General features: G+C 41.5%; 1 protein-coding gene across 1 annotated transcript in view; it reads left to right on the forward strand.

The window, feature by feature from the left end:
• The first annotated feature begins 3,106 nt into the window (after positions 1–3,106).
• Positions 3,107–18,792, forward strand: part of LOC135103531 (paired mesoderm homeobox protein 2B-like) — a 110,148-nt gene continuing 94,462 nt past the window's right edge. Inside the window, exon 1 of the mRNA XM_064009939.1 lies at positions 3,107–3,488. Coding sequence (XP_063866009.1) covers positions 3,191–3,488 — 298 coding nt within the window. The 5' untranslated portion in view covers positions 3,107–3,190. The remainder of the gene's footprint in view (positions 3,489–18,792) is intronic.

Here is an 18,792-nt window from a genome sequence, read left to right on the forward strand (position 1 = left end):
AACAGTGTAAGGTCCTTGTTAAACTATCACTAAAATCGTGAAAATGCTCTTGAAAACACTTAACATCCTTTCCAGTATCCGAGTGACGTGTTGGCACCTAAAATAGTCTATTACAAATAAAAAAAATCATGAAACTATTGCCTTTTAACCGAGGATATTATTAGACACAATAGTTAGCTCACTGGTTACTTGAGATCACCTATAAAATTTCCTAAAGTCATCTATCCTAACCTATTATGAGTTTCAGCGGCCGTGTTGCATCATTTTTCAAGAATAACTCCCTAAGAAAACAGATAAACATGGATTATACTTTGACCGAGCTTGTTTCAGACATTCCGCCAATTTTCGTTAGTGTGGTCAAGATGTAAAAGTAGATAACAAAGGTATTTAGCTTAGTAAATCAACGCGCGCAAGGATATAACAATATTACCGGATTCAAAGCGTCGGGACATGACTTCGAAGCGCTTCACTTCACTTCGCTCTTGTCACCAGCCTCGTTTGCATTTCCCAGCGATCTCCACTACCCTTCCACAGCAATGCTCGTCCTTTGCTAATATTCAGAGCACCCTGAGAAACTGTTTGCATGGACATAGAAATAGAGAAGGAATACGAGTTTAATCTTGTCTTCCCTGAGCTACAGAATGACTCAATAGGCTGTAATACACAAATAAGAGTTTAAAAAGTTGTAAATGATTATGGGTAAAAAAACTGAGTTAATACGATACCTACCTAAACGATTACAATAGGTACCTTCTAAACTCTGTATACAAATCTAAGCGGACAAATTAAGATAAGAGTTAAAAATTTGTATGTAACTGATTATGGGAACACTTGTCTAGCATTGAAAAAGGTTAATACAATACCTAATCTGGTCCACTATAACAGACATCCTCTGAACTCTATTTACAAACAAACCAACGGGGGACAATTTACCGCGTTATTCTTTTGTCCAACACCCTTTTGAGTTGCCAAGAGCCGCCGCGCATCACACACACTACCTAGTGACATGGGAGGCACATGGGAAACATCTACGTACTATATTGTGTTGTTGGTGTTGCTTCTTCACTGTCTTGCAGGAAGTTAAGAAGTTAGTTCACCTTTGTTTTATTTTTCCCAGTGACAAAAACAAGCCTTCCGTGTGTGTGTGTGTGTGTGTGTGTGTGTGTGTGTGTGTGTGTGTGTGAGTGTTTTGCAGATACTAATGTTAGGGGAACAGATAAATTTAATCCGTAATTTCCCAAAGGAGAACTCTGTCCGGACCTCCCTATGCAGAGAGAGAGAGAGAGAGAGAGAGAGAGAGAGAGAGAGAGAGAGAGAGAGAGAGAGAGAGAGAGAGAGAGAGAGAGAGAAACTTAACTTGCAGCATGTCCTCGTGGGTAAATTCTCTCTCTCTCTCTCTCTCTCTCTCTCCACCACTCATCACAAGAGCTTTGGTAGGTACACATGCTTCTTCATATCCATCTATTACCAATTACGTCTCCCCTCTTGTACTGTTCTCCTCCCCTCGTCTCCTCTGCAGCGTCGCCTTCAGCCTGCCACAGAGGGGAGTGGAAATGAGGGCAGGCAATGAGGTACAAAATGTGCTGAAGACTCAATTTGTTGCTCTCTCTCTCTCTCTCTCTCTCTCTCTCTCTCTCTCTCTCTCTCTCTCTCTCTCTTCAGATACGCAAATAAAAAGATAGATAGGTAAATAGATAGATAGATAGATAGATAGATAGATAGATAGACAGATAGAGAGAGAGAGAGAGAGAGAGAGAGAGAGAGAGAGAGAGAGAGAGAGAGAGAGAGAGAGAGAGAGAGAGAGAGAGAGAGAGAGAGAGAGAGAGAGAGAGAGAGAGACACGGTGAAGGGGAGAGGAGATAAGAGTGAAGGGAAGGGGAGACGATGACACAAGAGAGAGAGAGAGAGAGAGAGAGAGAGAGAGAGAGAGAGAGAGAGAGAGAGAGAGAGAGAGAGAGAGAGAGAGAGAGAGAGAGAGAGAGAGAGAGAGAGAGAGAGAGAGAGAGAGTATATCAATAACCATCAAACAAGAATACAATCCCACTGGTCTGTGAAAACTTTCCCTTTACCTTTCTCTCCTGATATTTATTCACCTGTCAGTGCAACAGGAGACGGGAGAGGCGTGCGGCGCGGCCAGGCCAGGGCACGGGGAGAGGAGCGAAAGGAGGTCATGGCAGGTCAAATACGAATTCCCCAAGACGAAGCAGGCAAAGGCACATAAGTTGGGCACGAGTGCTGATACTTTGAATGTATTCGCTCCGATATAAATCAGTGGCAGGGCTGTGGTGATGGTGAGCGGTGGCAGGGGACGGGAGGAGGGGCTGCAGGAGGAGTGTAGATAAGGGGAGCGAGGGTGAGGGGTCCCAGCTGGTGGTGGAGGCAGCGGTGATGGTGGTGGTGGTGGTAGTGGTGGTGGTGGCGGAGCGTCCAGCCCTCCCCAGCCATCCAGCTCAGCTCAGCCATGGCCTTGGCAAATCCTTTTCCTCGTCGCTCTTTCTTCGTCACCCGAGGCGCCTCGCTGTAACACGCAGCAGGCGGCTGAGGATCCCGTTGGTGAAGAGCCTCCGTCAGTAGCACAGCGAAGGAGGGGTGAGGACGGGCGGGCGGGCGGGCGGGAGGGAGGGAAGGAGGCGCGGAGGCAGGCGGTGGTGGTGCTCGCCGTGTGTTGCAACCCCTGCAGGTTCTGTCCAGACCACATTGTCTCCAAACTGGAACACGCCTCTTTTGCCGCGGCTCCTCCTTTACCGGACTTTTGGCCAACGGATGCCACGCTTTGGACCAATATTTCCGCCCAGTATTGATCGGCGGGGGGCGGCGGGCCAATGGGCGGGCATGCTGGCCACCTCGCCCCGCCCACAACAATGGCCAGGCCTGCTGGGTTGCCGATGGCCCGGGTACAAGTGTGTGTGATTATTGAATTAAGCTTATCATTTGATTTCTCGGCGTGGTGGTGAGCACACGGCACTAAGACACCGCCACTAATATCATCACTAATAATTTGATATCATCTGTAATAATTTGATAGGCGCGCTGATTCAATTAGGCGAGTGACTTGAGGAGTTGCATTAATAACACAATTAGAAGCGGCCCGCCACCACCTTCTCACCTGAGGACTGTCCGCGTGGTCGCTGGCGGCGGTGTGGTCGGCGGCCTCCGAGTTCTGCTGAAGGTGCAGTAGCTCGCCGCCAGGATGGACTACGCCTATCTCAACCAGGCGGCGGCGGCGGGGTTCGAGGCCTCGTCATGCAGCCTGGGCGGCACTCTGGGCGGCTCCATGGACTCCAGCCACGCGCCCTACACCTACGGCGACCTCACCTCCTGCTCTCAGATGCCCTCCGCCTACCGCTACACGGGCGCGGGCATGAGGGGCTACAACACGGGCGTGGGAGTGGGCGTGGGCGTGGGGTCCCAGCAGTGCGGCGTGATGGGGCGCCCGCAGGACCACCGCGCCATGTTCCCCGCCTCCGTCACGCCCGTCAACCTGCAGAGTAAGTAGTACTGTGGGTTGTTCCTGTTGATGTCACTGTTGTCGGTGTTACTGTTGTTGCCGCCGCGCCCTTCTTTCGAATCACTTATGAATCGTGTTGTTCCACCACCACGCTACAGACGGCGCACTCATGTACAGGGGGACATTTCGAATATCTAGGGTGGGGGAAGAGGCGCTAAACTGTTGAAAAATACGTTATCTATAGAACGAAACGTCAATCATAATAATCTAATTACTCTCGAGGCGAAGTTTCTTTTCTATTTTACAATGTCGATAATTTTTGCCGCCAAGAGCAAAGACCTCCGCATGCTATACGTAAATAAAAGAATTCAACATCAGCTACAGTAATTTCACATCAGGACTTGTTCCAGACGAAATTCAGAGGGCACAATTAACCTTATTCTCTAAAGTACAGTTCATAATTGAGGAAAGAAATAATAGTTGGGTTGAGGAAATAACTTAATAATCAAAGCCACTGAAGGATTGAACGAGGGAAAAGCGCACGTAGATACAAAACAGGTAGAAGTTTTGCAAATGTTTCACCTTTCCGCATCATCGCATTCTGGTTAATTACCACACTCCGCCACACGCCACGCGGAGACACACAACCCGCCACTGCAGCTTCTACATACACTTCTCCATAAAAAAAATAAATAGGTAAATAAAAATAAATAAATAATAATAGTAATAAAATAAAATAAAGAAAGAAAAAAAAAAGAAAAAAAAAATCATCGTAAATAATTCCCTAGATAAACTCCAATAACATAACCTAACGTAGCAAAATTTATCATAAGAGAATAACTATCTTTGGAGAAAGTTTTGTCAGTGGAAAACCCGTAGGAAAAAAAAAAATGCTATGGAGAACAAAACACTCTGATATAGTTTTCTTGCCTCTTAGTGCACTCAAAATTTCGCCATTTAAGACAACGATACAAAGTCAGGAGTGTGTGAAAAATATCTCAAGACCGCACTGTTATTTGTAATCTTCGTGGAAAAAAAAAAAAAAAAGAGCCGAAAGAGTGTAAATTAACATGGAAAAGAAATTCAGGTGTTTAATGTCATGCTGTTTTCTGTTTTCCGACGGCATGTCTTGTCTTCATCGTTAAGATATGAGTTTAATATTAACGATAATGATAATAATAATAGTAAAGAATAAATAATAAATAATAAAATAATAAAATAATGATAATAATAATAATAATAATAATAATAATAATAATAATAATAATAATAATAATAAAAATTATTATTATTATTATGAATATTATTATTATTATTATTATTATTATTATTATTATTATTATTATTATTATTATTATTATCATTATTATCATTACTGCTGCTACTACTACTACTACTACTACTACTACTACTACTACTACTACTACTACTGTACTACTAGAACTACATACAACTAGTAACATCATTCCCAGTACTACTACTACTACTACTATTACTACTCCTACAACAACTACTCTTGATACTACTACTACTACTACTACCACCACCACCACTAAAGCTCTAACAACAACAACTACTACTACAACAGTAACAACTACTACTACTTCCATCACCACCCTCTCACATTTCCGAGTAAAGGTGATAGGGCGGCGGCGGCAGTCAGTCCAAGCATCAAATATAAACACATTCACAGCGACGGACACACATCGGCCGCTGGCACTACACGGCGAGGCCTGAACACTGCTAGACACTCAGCTAAGAACGACACCGCATCTTATCCGCGTCAGAAAACACTCTCCCGGGCATGAGTAAAGATAGGAAGAATTAGAAAGAAAAGTTAAAAGAAAAAAAGAAACGGTTAAGTTGTACTGTGTTGTGTTGTGTTGTGTCAGACATACATGATTAGTATTGTTTCCTTATCATCATAACTCAATATATCATAGTCATCCATAACGTAATAATTTTAATTTTTCTCTCTCTATCTAATTTAATTTTCAATTTTGTAACTTTTTCACTGCCTCACCCCAAGAAAATGTACTGATTTAAACGTTTTGGCTTTCGCTTATCTTCGATTTTGTAACTTCCTCTCCGTTTTAGATTACTGGAGATGACACTCAGCTGTCGAAACGTCAAAAAAAAAAAAAAATAAAATAAAAATAAAAATAAAATAAATAAAATAATGAATAAATAAAACAAAATAAAAATAAAATAAATAAATAAAAAAAATAAAAATAATAATATCTTCGCTGCCTCCATTCCTTCTACCGACAAAATTTTAATGTTGAGCAGTTTTATTTAAAGTAACGTTTGATCTCCTTCGCCCCTCCGCCCTGCCCGCTGCATCTAAGTGCCATTTCCTCGTCATAACTTCCCGCTGAAAGACTAAACTAAGAGTGAGAGAAAGTGAAAAGTGTGTAAAGTATAAAGTGTAATTTTTCATATTTTTCTGCATTACCTTTGCCTCTTCTCTTTCGTCATAACTTCCTTGTCACACACTAAACCACAGGATCGAGAGAATTGAACTATACTAAACTAATCGTGTGGAAAGTGTGCAGAATATAAGGGCAATTTTTCACGCACTTCTGCATTACTTCTCTTTTGTCATAACTTCCCGGTGACAGACTACACTGCATAAGATGGCGAGAATTGAACCATACTAAGTAAATGGCGTGGAAATTGCGCAAAGTATAAGGATGATTTTTCACATACTTCGTCATAACTTCCTGCTGAGTAAACTGTGCTGAAGTAAACCCGCACAGTGAAGGGTATAAAGTCATCTAGATAGCTTTACAATACTCAAGCTTCACCTCTGCTGCTACCTCTTCCCATCATTCTTTGCTCTAACGTTACCAATCTTTCGTGTCCTAAGCTTGAAATACTGCTAAGCTAATTGGCGTGGAAAGCGTGAAGAGTTTAGCATCACCACATTAGCTTCCCGTGGTTTGTTTTTTGCTTGACTTCTTCACGTCTATTGTCCTTCGTGTCTGAAGTATATGTGGGGGAGATCGCGAACCTAACTGGCGTCCCATGTCAAGTTCTTCAGTGTATCGTTTTGCTGTGTTCCTGAATGCACTTATTATAATGTACCATCTGTGTTTTGAGGGACAGTGTGGCGAGTGTTCGTGATGCGTGTGATTTCCCCTCCGCCCTCTTTAGACACACACACACACACACACACACACACACACACACACACACACACAAAGAAAATAAAATGAATAAAAATAATGAATAAATAAATGAATGAATAAATAAATAAATAAATAAAATGAAATAAACAAATAAAAAATAGATAAAATAAATAAATAAATGAAAATAGATATAGATAAATAAACAAATGATAAATAAAATAGAGTAAAATAAATTACGCTCGTTAAAAAAACAAACAAACAAATAAATAAGAAAAAAAGATGAAAGGTGTAAAAAAAAAAGAGTATACGGAGACATAAATCAAATAGTCATGAAAGAATAAGACGACTGACTGACTGACTGACTGAGGAAAGAAATCAATAGCAATAAGCAAGAAAACAACGTTACACGATAAGGAAAATAAACTGTATTGGTGGATAAGATGAAGATGACAGAAACGAAACAAGTGACGATCACAGGTGTGACAACCAAGGCGCAGATAAAAAAAAAAAAAAAAATTCTTGTAAGAAAACGAATGGAAAAAAAATAATACATGGTGTAAACAATTGATTATATATATATATATATATATATATATATATATATATATATATATATATATATATATATATATATATATATATATATATATATATATATATATATATATATATATACTCGTATAAGATCTGGATGAAATATAGATAAATGAATACATACCGCATAGTTAAAAATGTATGTACTACGTGGAATAATTCATTATTAACAAAAAAAATATATAGTAATCTTGACAAAATAAATGGCTAAGTAAAATAGAGAAAAAAAAAAGTAGGTACATTTTGACGTATTTCATCAGCTACCTACCCCCCAAAAATCTGAAAAAAATGGATAAATGAAGTAAAAATAAAAAGTGGGCACATGTTAGTGTGAATTATTATCAGGAATAAAAAAAAAAATCAGCATGAAATAAGGAAAAAAAAAATTAAAAAGACACTTGGAGTAATTTGCTGCTTAAATAAATAAAAAAATGATATAAATAAATTACAAAATGTAATAATAAAAATGAATGTGAATTCTGGAGAAAAAAATACAAAAAAAAGTATAATAAAAACGATTTATTATTTACTTAATGAACAAACGGAGGAGTAAAAAAAAAGAAGAAAAATCTGCTTACTATATTGAAAGAAGGAAAGTGCATCATTATAATAAAAACCAAGCTTCGTCGCAATATCTTTTTGCTTCTTTTTATTATTATCAAGGAGTTTTTCAAATGTGCGTAGTTTCCAAATGGATTCCATCAGTGTGTGTGTGTGTGCGTGTGTGTGTGTGTGTGTGTGTGTGTGTGTGTGTGTGTGTGTGTGTGTGTGTGTGTGTGTGTGTGTAAAGGAAGGAAGGCAGGAAGGAAGGGTAAGAAACAAGGGATGAAGGAAGGCAAATAAGAAGGTTGTGAGGGAGGGATAGAAGGATGTGGAAAGGAAGGATGGATGGACGCGGAAAGAAATAAATGTGTGAATGAATGAAGGGAGAAAGGAAGAAAGAAAGAAAAAAAGAAAGAAAGAAAGAAAGAAAGGAAGAAAGCAAGCAAGAAAGAAAGAAAAAAAGAAAGAAAGGCCACAAAAAAGCTGGGAAAGAATAAAGAACAGTAACACGAAAAATAAGATACTCAAAACTACTAAAAAAAAAGTTCAGTTGAAGAGAAACAAAGGAAGAAGAAGAAGAAGAAGAAGAAGAAGAAGAAGAAGAAGAAGAAGAAGAAGAAGAAGAAGAAGAAGAAGAAGAAGAAGAAGAAGAAGAAGAAGAAGAAGAAGAAGAAGAAGAAGAAGAAATAAGGGAGGAAGGGGAAAGGTACTACTAACAAATGACTCCTAAAGAAGCAGGGTATTTATGGAGCAGAGGAAGGGGTGGACAGGTGGCGAGAGGGAAGAGGGAAGATAAGGAGAGAACACACTGTAGGGAGACACTGAGTGGAGGAGGATGGTGGCGCTAAGTAGGCTGGTGCGGGGACGGTGCGAGCGGGAACCGTGGTGGGAGAACCGTGGAGTTAGAAGAGGCAGTGAAGGATGCAAGGAAGGACGACAAGAGGGAGGGGGCGAGGCGGAGGGAAGGACAGGGAGTAGGGTGTCCTTTCAGTGGGTCTTCAGGATTATGGCATCATGGTGGAGGTTCGCGGGTAGTCTTGAGCTGGAGGCAGATGTCCCTGGTGCGGGATGAGGCACGCATGCGGTGTTAGTGCTCTGAGGGGAAATCTTTGGCGACTTAACTGCGTGCGCCATTCACCGTGCCTCGCTTGATGGAAGTAAAAGGAGATAGTTTTGAAAATTGAAGCTGGGTATTTTCAAGGTGTTTTTAAAAGCAAAGCCGAGTGAGGTATTTTAAGGGGAGGGGATAGAGCATTTTGAAGGCAGCGAGGGATTTTGAATGCAGGCTCGGGGAATTTTAAAAGCAAAGGCGGAGAATTTTGAAAGCAGGGAAGGGCCAGACGGGACACGCTCATGGTGCCTCAACTTCCCGCACCATAAAAAATTCACTTTTCACTCTCCGTCACTGTCAGTGTTCATGTCCATATTGGACAGTTAATCCTCGGGATTTTTCAGCTGACTAATCCGTAGCTTATACCTAGAAAATTAAATTCTGATGAAAATACAATGAAAGTATATTTTTCGAATGATAAAGAAACAGTGGAGGTAGCGATCGCGTGCAGGATTGGGCAAGGAGGGGTGGGGGAGAGAGGCAGGAAGAGGCCTGGAGGGGTGAGCGATGCCGCTGTCTGGCGTTGCCTCTGTGCGCTGCAGAGTTGAGAGTGTTTGTGCCGCTGCAATGTGGCCTTTAAAGTTGCGTTGTGATCTTCGGTAGCGGCTACGTGCGCTGTGATGTTTTGCTGCAAATCCAAAGCGTTGCGGTGTTTAATTGATAAACGTTTCCGGTGGTGCAGTGAGCGGCGTGCAGCGCGGCGGGTAGCGGAGTGGTGGTGGTGGTGCAGCGTGGCGCCGCCACATTCGGCCTCTGCGGAGAGCGCCAACGTCGTCCCGGCACCCTTGCCAGGACGACGTTGGTCACGACGAAGTCACTACCTATGCTCTTTCTTTCAGGAGGGGATTGCCACTAAACCAGATGAGCCGAACGGGAGGATCGAAGCCCTTAATATTGTGTGTGTGTGTGTGTGTGTGTGTGTGTGTGTGTGTGTGTGTGTGTGTGTGTGTGTGTGTGTGTGTGTGTGTGTGTGTGTGTGTGTGTGTGTGTGTGTGTGTGTGTGTGTGTTCGTTAACTACTACCATTATTATTCTTTCCGCTCACGTTGAGAAACACCAAGTAACACAAGGCACACCACAGACCACAGACAGCTCGGCACACACCACGCTCAACACTCAAGTCCTCGTTACTCATTACCAGCCCCTTGAACTGCTTGCTTGCTCAACACCACCACCTCACTATCACCTCGGGCAGTCTGCATGGGAACCTCTCGGGGCGGTGGCGTGTGTCCGACCTTTGGGGCACGCGTGTTGGGGTAGACCTGCCTGAGTTATTTACCTGAGAGGGGCACGTGGAGGGAAGGGGAGCCCACGTGGAGGGAGGAGGGGCACACGGAAGGGAGGGGTGGCGTCGGCTCAGCTTAGTCCTCGCCATTACGATGAGTGAAATTATGCAGAGAGAAAGACTAGGAGGTATTTGTTTGATGGCTTTGTGTGTGTGTGTGTGTGTGTGTGTGTGTGTGTGTGTGTGTGTGTGTGTGTGTTGCTTCGCTGAGAGATGCAGTGAACGAACTGTTATCGCCTATTCGTTTAAATCCTCCATTAAGTATTTATTTACCAGACGTACTTATGTAATATAAAACTAAAATTTTTCACTACTTCTACTTCTTCCGTGATGATGATGATGATAATAACAACAACAACAATATTAACAGTAATAATAATAATAGATAATAATAATGATAATAATAATAATAATAATAATAATAATAACTAATAATAATAGCAATGATAATAATATATTTACTCTTTTTCACTTTCATCACCAAAATCTTCTTTTCTTCTTCTTCCTCTTCCTCCTCCTCCTCCTACCACCACCACCACCACCACCACTCCAGCCACCCAAGTCAGTGCTGCGCTACGCCATCTAGTAACCATCGAAGTAGACGCTAAACATCCGCTGTGGGTCGGTCGTGTCGCGTGCCGGCGTGAGAGGAGAGCAAACACTAGGCAGATGCTGATGGTGAGAGAAAGCCAGTGGATGATACTCTCTTTTCTTAGTATGGTCTATATTCAGAAACGCCCAGGTCTCTCGCCACGTGTATCTTCAAACGCCACAAAGATGATCAAGAGGGTTCTCGAGACTGTTTCTCCTTGTAATAATGTAAAAATCTTGTTTATCTGTTACTAGATCCGTGAAAATATCGTTAAAAACCCGTGCAGCTTTAATTAAATCCCTCTGAAAGTAGTGGGGGTGCGGCGCAAATGTGTTTCAGATTACGATCAGTTTCTAAATACCTCTCTTCTCTTTCCGTATTTCCCCATCTTTTTTCTGCTCCTGGTACTACTACTATTACTACTACTACTACGAGTACTACTACTACTACTACTACTACTACTACTACTACTACTACTACTACTACCACCAATAAAGAGTGGGTTGTATGGGGATTGATATCATGTACTCAGATTACGGGGTTAATTCTTGTCACTTCTAAGCCTTGTATCAACCATCCAATCAGCCAATCAGCCAATCAACCAGTCAATCAATCAGTCAGTCACTCGCCAATCAATCAATCAACCAATCAGTCAGTCAACCAATCAGTCAATCTATCAACCCATAAAGTCTGTCATCTAATTATTCCCAAAAGGCACAAAATTTTGCTCTGATCTGGTGCACCACACTGAAGTAAGGAGAACAATGATAACAATATAGACATGCATCTTAAAAATTAAAGGCTGAATTAACTGGTAAAATAAACACTGACACATTTACCGCTCATTTTTCCACCTCAAATGAACCCGAAAATAAAAAAAAAGGAAAAAAAAAGAGAAAAAACTACACAAATCCATCTACTACTACTACTACTACTACTACTACTACTACTACTACTACTACTACTACTACTACTACTACGTATCTTTAGTGGACGCCTCACCTGCATATCCTACCTTACGCAATGGATTAAGTTAGGCGTCCTTTCCCCACCCTTACTGTTTTATTTTTTTACATATATAACTTAATTACTGACCCTATACTTCGTTCGCTCCTGGATGCAGTGTAGTACCTTTCACGTGCGTGGGTGAACCTAACGCAATTTGACGCGCTGGTGGGAATCTTCTTCTTCACACAAAGGACCGCAGTCTTAATCAAATTCTTTGGCTCCTTAACGCTGCTACTTTAAGAGGTTCAGTAAGCTCTAGAGTCTAATCGAAGGTGTTACGGTTTTCAAGGGTGTTTTTTATGGTTCCCGGGACAGATTAACGATAGTTCTATATTGTCAATGGAAATAAACTTATCTCTACTGCTTTCAATAGATTCAACAGGCTCTAATAGAAGGGAGGGTGTTAAGGTTTTTAATAAGGATTCTATATCATCAATGAGAAGCAACTCATTTCTGCTACTTTCAATAAACTCAACAGCTTCTACTACAAGGTGTGAGGGTTTTCAAGGGCGTTTCCATGATTCCAGGGACAGATTAAGGAAAATTTTATATTTTCAATGGGAAAAATGTTCATGAGAACCTGACTTATTCTATCTTTGACCTTTGAATTTTGTCGTGATGAGAGAACAAAAGGTTTACGAATATGAACCATACAGTCACTTTCAGTAATCTAGTTGACATATCGCATCCACCTCCACAGGGCTTAGTGTCTTTCCTTAATCTGATATCTGATCTCGAATGAAGCGAATACCGATTCTATGCACTATACATTTGCATTGTGAAAATAGCTATTATATCTATTAGTATTCTTGCACCAGTATTTTGTTCTTACACTCAAGTACAGGAGAGTAACACTTCGATGTACATCATCCCCCTGCACTGCTGAAATATTTGCTTCAACTGTTTGTATTCCTGCACCGTGCAACCGGAAACATTATGGATGGATCTATAATGAACTGGAGATACATTAAGCGAAAACTTTCCAGAAAAAAAAAAAAACTTTTGAAAGTTTACATTGAGATGAAAAAAAAAAGAACATTGCAGACTCGTGGCGACTCTTGGATTGGTATATTTGTCTTAACAGTCTATAATTTTCCACGTGTAAGTGAGGATGTATAAAGGCTAAGAAAGAAAAGAAAGAGAAAAAACAAAGAAAAAAGAAAGATAGAAACAAACAGACAGTCAAAAGAAAGAAACAAACAAATTAAAATCTAATGAAAAACAATAGCCGCTTAGAAAAAAAAAAAAAAAAATTGCTTTGCGAAAATTAGAACATTAAAGCGCACGAATTATACTTTGTGAATATCCAACCGTACAGTGGATTAAGAGGAACCTGTGCTCACCGAAATTCAACATGGAAGAAATCAGTTCATGAAACTAAACTGGCCTCTTCTCTTGGGTTTTCTAATTGCTTCTTTACTGGGAACGGTATTATGAGCTGTCCTTTTTTCCAGCATTACTACTATTATTACTCAGCACTCAGTAGATACAAAGCGTCAGTTTACCTGTATCACAATGCACTTGGAAACACTTCTTTTTTTATTTTCTTGCTGATGCACAAGAGAGGAAGATCCAAAGACAAAAACTAATTCAGGATGAAGAAAAAAATAAACCGCTAACTGTCTCTCCCATAAACGAAGAACGAAAAAGAAATCAATATAATCAACAAAAGTCAATAAATAAACAATAACAAAAAAAAAAAAACTTCGCCATTTTTAACAATATCTAACCACGTCTAGTTCACAACCAGAAAAGGAGAGTTGCACATCTTTATAACTTAACCTCACATTCTAATTTACCGCGACACGATCCACACAACTCACTTTTTTTCCACCTTAATATAGCAGCATACAGCCTAACGCTATAACTAACCCAGCAAAACCACACATCACAAAAGAAAAAAAAAAAAAAAAAAAACCGTACAACCTTACACTCTAGTTTTACCATGCCTCGACCCACACAGTTCCTCCCCTTTCTTCTATGTAACTGGGCCTAACGCAGCGTGGTGGATAAGCTATTGCTACCAAACGGAGCATCCCAGTTTAGCAGCAGTGAACGAAGCTCAGCCACCCTCAGCACACGCACACGCAGCAAGGGGGAGGAACACACACACACACAAACTCACTCACACACAAAGGAGGGTGACACACGACAACTCAACTCAGCCCCATCAGGACAGAACCGAGCGGTGGCGTACGTACTAACACATCTGCGTCTTTCCTTCCATCGTGTTTTTTATCCCCACTTACTCTTTCCTCTTCGCTACGGAAACAAAGGGAGGTGGATAGGAAACAACAACGGGAGGAGGAGCGCAAGAATAAGAAGTAGCAGTGCCAGTAGAAGAAGAAAGAGGAGGAGAATGGAGGAGAGGGGGGAGCATGAATCATAGAGGAGGAATGAGGCGGCGGGCGAGCCAGGAATAAGGGAGGGGGAGGAGAGGACCAGCGCCGAGGTAATTGAGTTAGGATCGACTACTGGCTACCACCGGCACAAACACCACATTGATTACTACAAATATTGTGCAGGGGGAGCCGTCGAGGAGGAGGAGGAGGAGGAAGACAACGAATGGCAATTGTATATGGATAACAGTAAAAAAAAAAAAGGAAAAAATCGATTCGGAGGAATAGAAAAAACATGGCAGATTGTCATTATTATCACTACTGCTATTACTTTGAGTAGGTATTAAGAGTTTCAGAAGGGAGAGGAGGAGGAGAAGGAGGAGGAGGAGGAGGATTACAAGGAATTTCAAACAGTAACAGATCATTAGGTCCTCACAAGGTTGTTTAATTTCACTATACTTTAACAGAAAAACGTTAGACAAGTACAAGAATAAAAAAAAAAAAAAAAATGTAATCTATGGCTACTGTTGTTCGTAGAGGAGGAGGAGAAGGAGGAACCGTACGGGGCGTAAGACTGTACTCCCCAAACCAGGTTCATTACACACAAGGAAGGTAACGGGACGGTTCCCTTCTTTCCCTTCCCTTTCCTCTTATATTTTTTTTACCTCCCTTTCTTTTCCCCTCCCCCTTCCCTTCTCCTCCTCCTTCTCCTTCTCCTCCTCCTCCTCCTCCTCCTCTTCCTCAAGGGATTCCTTCGACTTTTCTCTTTTCATTTTATTTTCTCTCGACCTATTTTCTGAAGTACTAGTTGTTTTTTCCTCAAGTCTACGCATGTAGTGACTGGTTACTTTCTTTTGCTGCTTTTGTGCTGCTCTAGATCTTTTCCCTCTCAATTTTTTTTCTCTCTCTCTTGACACATTTCTTGTTTATTTCCCTCCTTCTTGCATTTTTATTTATATCTACTGTTTTCATCATTTACTCTCTCTCTCTCTCTCTCTCTCTCTCTCTCTCTCTCTCTCTCTCTCTCTCTCTCTCTCTCTCTCTCTCTCTCTCTCTCTCTCTCTGTCTCTCTCTCTACGACTAACACATGTTGCCATCACAAAAGTCGGGAAGGGCGAGGGTACGACAGTTTTTGCTCATGAACGACAGCTTTTTTATAGTGTGGTGTTATCTCTTCTTTCAACGGGAATAGTTATAATGTATATAATTATGAGAACGTATGAAAAATTATTATTATTATTATTATTATTATCATTATTATTATTATTATTATTATTATTATTATTATTATTATTATTATTATTATTATTATTATTATTATTATTATTATTATTATTATCATTATAGGAATACGTGTAGTTAATTCTTTGACAGCCGTGGTCACTAACATATTTACTTACAATGGAAAGGAGTTTTTTCTTTTCTTTTCTCCGAATAAATATCGAAAGAAAAGATAAAAGATGCGTTAGCGTGAGCAGTATTTTAAGATCTGGTGCTTTATTTTTACCCTTGATTGATTCATTTATTCATTCAGTGATTGAGAGAGTGATAGATTGAAAGTCCAGCGCCACAAGAACGAGATCATAGAAACCACCTTTATTCTTATCTATTTCTATGGCACTCGCTATGCACCGTACAGTATATCGATAAATAACCACAATAAAAATAAATAAACACATAACTAAAGCAATAAACTATAATATCTTGGAAGAGTGCACGAGTCGGCGCACCTTACTCAAGAAGCAGGTGTCATGAATTCGAATCTACGGACAGACGAACCTTCTTTCACATACAAGTCTCGCTAGAACGGCTATCAGAAGAAAGATAACGCAGCGCAACACAGAAGCAACACGCGGTAGTACTTTCCTTTGCAACACAAGTGAGTTAGAGAAGGCAGGAGGCGTCTGTGAAAAGTGATGATTTCAAAAAGGAAGTTATAGTGAATAGTGAACAGCTGCGAGAGAGAGAGAGAGAGAGAGAGAGAGAGAGAGAGAGAGAGAGAGAGAGAGAGAGAGAGAGAGAGAGAGAGAGAGTGTGTGTGTGTGTGTGTGTGTGTGTGCGTGTGTGTGTGTATACAAGCGTGAACTTATTAAGAAAAACAGGAAATATCTATCTGACACACACACACACACACACACACACACACACACACACACACACACACACACACACGAGTTGTCAATAGGTGATGGCTTAAAAAAAAAGTATATACAATCATTATTTTCGTGGTTAGAATAATATACATGCAATCATTTATCGGAGTTGTTGTTGTTGTTGTTGTTGTTGTTATGTGGTGGTGGTGGTGGTGGCGTCGTTGTTGTTGTTGTTGTTGTTGTTGTTGTTGTTGTTGGTGGTGGTGGTGGTGGTGGTGATGGTAAGGTGCGAGTTTGGCAGCACGTGCTAACAATTACCTCACCTGTTTCATATTATTCCTCCGAGAATCGTTATTTTGACTGCGAGTTTCTCATGTTACCTTTTTCTTTCAGTATTTCTATCTATTTACTGTCTATCTATTTATATGCCTATCTATCTATCTATTTATATGCCTATCTGTCTATCTATCTATCTATCTATCTATCTATCTGTCTGTCTGTCTGTCTGTCTGTCTGTCTGTCTGTCTGTCTGTTGGTCTATCTATTTATCAATACTTGATTAAACACAGGAAGATAATCATATAGTAGCAGATTTCAATGTCTCCACTTTTACTTCTTTATCTGTTTATCTATCTATTTATTGCTCTCTCTCTCTCTCTCTCTCTCTCTCTCTCTCTCTCTCTCTCTCTCTCTCTCTCTCTCTCTCTCTCTCTCTCTCTCTGTGTGTGAACAAGTATACACATGAACAGATAAATATCAAATTTGAAAACTATACATTATAAATTTAACCATAAAAAAGGACACCATATCTTTACACCTTTAAAAATAAACAATAACAATAAAGAAATAGAAAAAAAAATATTGCTCTCAAAAACATATAATACTTAGATGTGTGTGTGTGTGTGTGTGTGTGTGTGTGTGTGTGTAAGGAACAGACAGCAGACAGAGGGAGAAGACTCAAATGGTGGTGGTGGTGGAGGAGGAGGAGGAGAGAAAAGGAATGGAGAAGGGGAGGGGGCAGGCAGGGAGTATAGGACTCGAGAGAGAGAGAGAGAGAGAGAGAGAGAGAGAGAGAGAGAGAGAGAGAGAGAGAGAGAGAGAGAGAGAGAGAGAGAGAGGCAGGCAGAGCAGAGTGAAAGACGACATTACCTGCCTCTTCCGCTGACGTATTGATATTGTTCTCGCCAATAGCTGAGAGTAACGGCCCCGCGCCCGCCAGGATGGGAAAATAAGCAGCCTCTCCATTCCTCCGCTGCTCCTCTCAACTGGTGGCTGCCGGGACGCCCCCCTCACGCAAACCACACCTCCCCTCGCCCCCTACGCTCACGCAGATACAGCAGGAGGTAGTAGGAAGCATACACACGCACTCACGTACGCACAGGGAAGATAAGGAGCGGTAAACAGAGTGGCAGGTGACGTGGTTATGACGTAATAATGATCGCGGCGGCCCATTGGTCGATGAGTGAGTGCGATGGTGGCAGTGGTGGCGGAAGAAGCTCCTTGCAAGACGCCGCTCGCTCCCTTGCTCGCTCGCTTGCTCTCGCTCACACACACGCGGAATTCTAGCTGTATTTTAGGATTATCTCACTCTCTCTCTCTCTCTCTCTCTCTCTCTCTCTCTCTCTCTCTCTCTCTCTCTCTCTCTCTCTCTCTCTGTGTGTGTGTGTGTGTGTGTGTGTGTGTGTGTGTGTGTGTGTGTGTGTGTGTGTGTGTGTGTGTGTGTGTCTGTCTCTCTCTTACCACAGCCAGGAAGTAAGGCCCCAAAATAAGGCTGAAATACGTATACACAAGGAGGGGAAAAATATTTGTTCGTCGAGTATCGTTTTTTTTTTTTTTTTTCGGTGAGTAGGAGACGAAGAAAAGTGGAACGACAACGACCGACCACCTCTTCGGCTCTCCGGGGCCTTGAGAATCTGGTAAGACGCGTCCTCCGCCCTCGATCTTATTGGCACCATTTTTCAACGCATTCCTGTGAGAAGCTTCCACGCATCAAACTTGTCCGGTCGCTGTATATTTTTCCCATACGTCTCTCTCTCTCTCTCTCTCTCTCTCTGGGGAAGGGGGTGGTGTGGGCGAAGTTTTGTGGGGTGTTGGGGGAATTCCCGAGGCGGAGGAGGGTGAGGGTGAGGGGAGAATGGAATTGGGGTGTGTGTGTGTGTGTGTGTGTGTGTGTGTGTGTGTGTGTGTGTGTCTGTGTGTGTGTGAGGGGATTGAATAAGAGGGAGGGAGGGGGGGAGGGACGGGGATGGTAGGGGGAGTAGGGGAGTAGTAAGGGTACTAGGCAGCGAAGTAAGACAGATGAAAAGGTGGAGGAAATGAAAATACGGATCACAAACGAAAAAGAAAAGGGAAAAGGATCACACACACAAAAAAAAAAAAATAAGAGGCGTTGCATGTGTGTGAAATGGGAAAAAGGTTATGAGAGCGAGAAAGCGAGGAAAAAAAAAAAGAGAAAAAAAGAGAGCGACAGTACTGAATTCATGACACGGGGGTGACGGTGGTGTGTACTTGTGGTGATGGTGATGTGGTGATGTGGTGGACTGTGGTAATGTGTCGTCTTGTGTGGTGGTGGAAGCAATGTTGTAAAATGTGATGCAGTGCTGAGTGTGGTAAGTTCGGATGGTGATGCTGGATATCATGATTATTGCA

This window comes from Scylla paramamosain, chromosome 1 (assembly GCF_035594125.1).
Source record: "Scylla paramamosain isolate STU-SP2022 chromosome 1, ASM3559412v1, whole genome shotgun sequence".
Taxonomy (NCBI): Eukaryota; Metazoa; Arthropoda; class Malacostraca; order Decapoda; family Portunidae; genus Scylla; species Scylla paramamosain.